At 48.5% G+C, this 2,962-nt stretch overlaps 1 protein-coding gene across 1 annotated transcript in view; it reads left to right on the top strand.

Annotated features, from left to right (window-relative positions):
* FBN3 (fibrillin 3) overlaps positions 1 to 2,962 on the top strand; it is a 93,972-nt gene that overhangs the window by 69,572 nt on the left and 21,438 nt on the right. Inside the window, exon 47 of the mRNA XM_006868999.1 lies at positions 190 to 315. Within this exon, the coding sequence (XP_006869061.1) occupies positions 190 to 315 (126 nt within the window). The remainder of the gene's footprint in view (positions 1 to 189; positions 316 to 2,962) is intronic.

Here is a 2,962-nt window from a genome sequence, read left to right as displayed (position 1 = left end):
TGTTGTTGGCGGAGCTCTCTGCTATCCAGTTTTAGTCTCTAAACATGACCTTTGCCTGACCATGGTCCCAGGCCCTAGAGGCGCCTTCTCAGAGAGACCCCACATACTGCTCATCCAGTGCTCGGGATCTGGGATCTGGAGACTGCTACCCTGCTTCAACCCCTGGCCCTCCTGTCCCTGCCCCTCCAGATGTTGACGAGTGCTCACAGGAGGCCAACCTCTGCCTCTTTGGTACCTGCACTAACAGTCCCGGAAGCTTCCGGTGCCTCTGCCCGGCCGGCTTTGTCCTCTCTAACAACGGGCGCCATTGCTTTGGTAAGTTTGGGGTCCAGAGAGCACACAGGGCTTGGAGGAGAGGATGGGAGTTGGGGCAGGAATTAAGGGCTACCTCAGAAAGTGGGCTGAGATTTCTTGTCTGGAATTTCAGAAGTCTGCTCAGAGAGTGATATTTCTCAGCATTGGTGGGGGTAGCAGTTGTCCAAGAGCTCCAGGGTGGTATAAATGGTTTACATGCTCAGCTGCTAGAACCAAAAAATTGGCTGTTTGAGCCCACCCAGAGGCAAGTCAGAAGAAAGGCCTGGTAATCTACTAGTGAAAAATTAGCCGCTGAATGTCCTATAGAGCACCGTTCTACTCTGATATACGTGGGGTTGCCAAGAGTGAGACCTGACTTGATAAGCACTGGTGATTTTGTTTTTTAAGTTTTTATTGTGAAGTATGTGTAAGTTTACATGGGTGAACATTATCTTTACTTTCATCCTATCGTATTTCATTTCCTTGCAATGATCACAATCCCCTGTATGCATTATCAAACAACCGAAGGGTACACCCCACACGCCTGCCCCCAGCTGCCAGCACACAGCCCTCTCCCTCCCTGAATCCAGAGTCCCCAGCCACCATCATCTCTGCCTCCAACCCTGGCATCACTGCTTCCCGGGACAGGGTCCCACACTTCGCACTTTGCTTTTCAGGGATCTCCACTCCTGGACTGCAAAATCAGCCACTCCCCTCCTTTTGTTACCAAATATTTACATTTACCTTTCCAACCCTCACTCACAGACTTGATAGCAATCATTCCGTATTGAACCACAGGAGTCCTTTCCCTCTCATCTTTTATCAACCCCATCCAGACAGGTTGGAAACAACTCAGTGGAGGTTCTACCTTCTCCGTACCCTCTGGAACTAGGTTCCCTATTGAAATCTTGTAAGCCAGACACTTCTTGCCTTTGTAGCTCCCCCACTATGGGTAGCCAATATCTAAGTTCCCCATCCTTGTCAACCCTTTATACCAAGGGGGTGGGAATGATCCTCACTGTAAAGATTTGTTCACTCCTTTGTCATACTGCATCCACAAGCATAGGTCAAGAAGTGAGTTTTTTGATGATATTCCAAGCAGGCTTTGGCCCAGACAGGCCACTTCTACAGAGGCTGGCCTGGTCCATCCTGGGCTGGCCTGGTCCACTGATGGGGACCATTGTTGCTCCAACCAAGGTGGTCTTAATTCAGTCTGAGCTAGCCTAAACCACTCTAGGCTGCTGGCTTCTCAGTTGGGCTAGCCTTGTCCAGAGTGGGCTAGCCTCGGGTAATCAGAGCCAGCCTTCTCTCTCCATGGTTAGGGTCATCAAGGCTGAGGACAAGGGTCTGTGGTCAATTCAACTCATAAATGTTTGAGGGGCTACTTGGAGTCAGGAGTAAGCCAAGTGTCAGTCTGTCTGCCTGTCTCAGCCTGAAGGGAGTCTGGGAGGGAGGGGGAGGTCAACGAAGATTTGATGTCTGAAGTCGGTGGTCCTATGGAATCTGTCACTTTACTTCCTCAACAAAGGGCTTCTGATCGAAGAATAATGAGGCTTTAGCCCAGGGACACCCCATATTCATGGAAGTGGACAGCACATTACTGGGAGAGGGCCCAGCCCTAGAGCTTACCCTCATTGGCCCATGTGGGTCATGTTTCCATCCCTGAACCAATCTCCTTGGCCACAAGCATGGAGTGTTCTGATAGGCTGCTGGTGGGTCAGCACCACCCACTTCCCAGGACTGGGGTTGGGTGGAGGGGAAGGTGTAATGGCCTGGTGCCCTGTTGATGGCTGGTACAAGGCTGCTAAAAGAACCAACAGATCGGTGTTGGAAAAAGTGCAGCCAGAGTGCTCTTTGGAGGTCAGGATGGCCAAACTTTGTCTTTCATACTTTGGACATATTGTCAAGAGGGACCAGTCTCGGTAAGGTGGTCAAGGAGCTCTGGTAGCGTGCGTAGTGGTTACAAATCGGGCTACAAACCGCAAGGTCAGTAGTTTAAAACTACCAGCTGTTCCGCAGGAGAAAGATGAGGTGTTTTGCTCCCATAAAGATTTACAGCCTTGGAAACCCTGTACAGGGTGGCTGTGAGTCTAAAAACAACTCCACGGCACACAGCCACCAAGGTGGAGGGTCAGAGAGAAAGAGGAAGACCCCCAACGAGATGCAAAGTGGCAGCATCAATGGGCTCGAGGGCAGTAACAATAGTGAGGTTGGCCCAGGATCGGGCAGTGTTTTGTTCTGCTGTGCATAAGGTCGTTATGAGTAGGTACTGACTTTACGACACCTAACAACAAGTCTTCTCTAGAGAGAAATTCATTTATTTATTCACTCATTCTTTTTTTGTAATTTATTTATTTCTTTGCTCATTAACCAACTCATTTTCTTGCTTACATATTTATTAACTCACTCACACATTAGCACACTCATTCATTAGATCATTCATTGATTCACTCATTCATTTGCTCACCCATTCCCTGGCTCATTCATTCATATATTCATTCCCTCACTCATTCATTTTCTCACCCATTCCGTTGCTCATTCATATATTCATTTCCTCACTCATTCATTTTCTCACCCATTCTCTCGCTCATTCATATATTCATTCCCTCACTCATTCATTTGCTCACCCATTGTCTCGCTCATTCATATATTCATTCCCTCACTCATT

This window comes from Chrysochloris asiatica, unplaced genomic scaffold, assembly GCF_000296735.1.
Source record: "Chrysochloris asiatica unplaced genomic scaffold, ChrAsi1.0 scaffold00125, whole genome shotgun sequence".
Lineage (NCBI taxonomy): Eukaryota > Metazoa > Chordata > Mammalia > Afrosoricida > Chrysochloridae > Chrysochloris > Chrysochloris asiatica.
The sequence above is the reverse complement of the archived record's forward strand: the minus strand, read 5'-3'. Positions and strand labels throughout refer to the sequence as shown.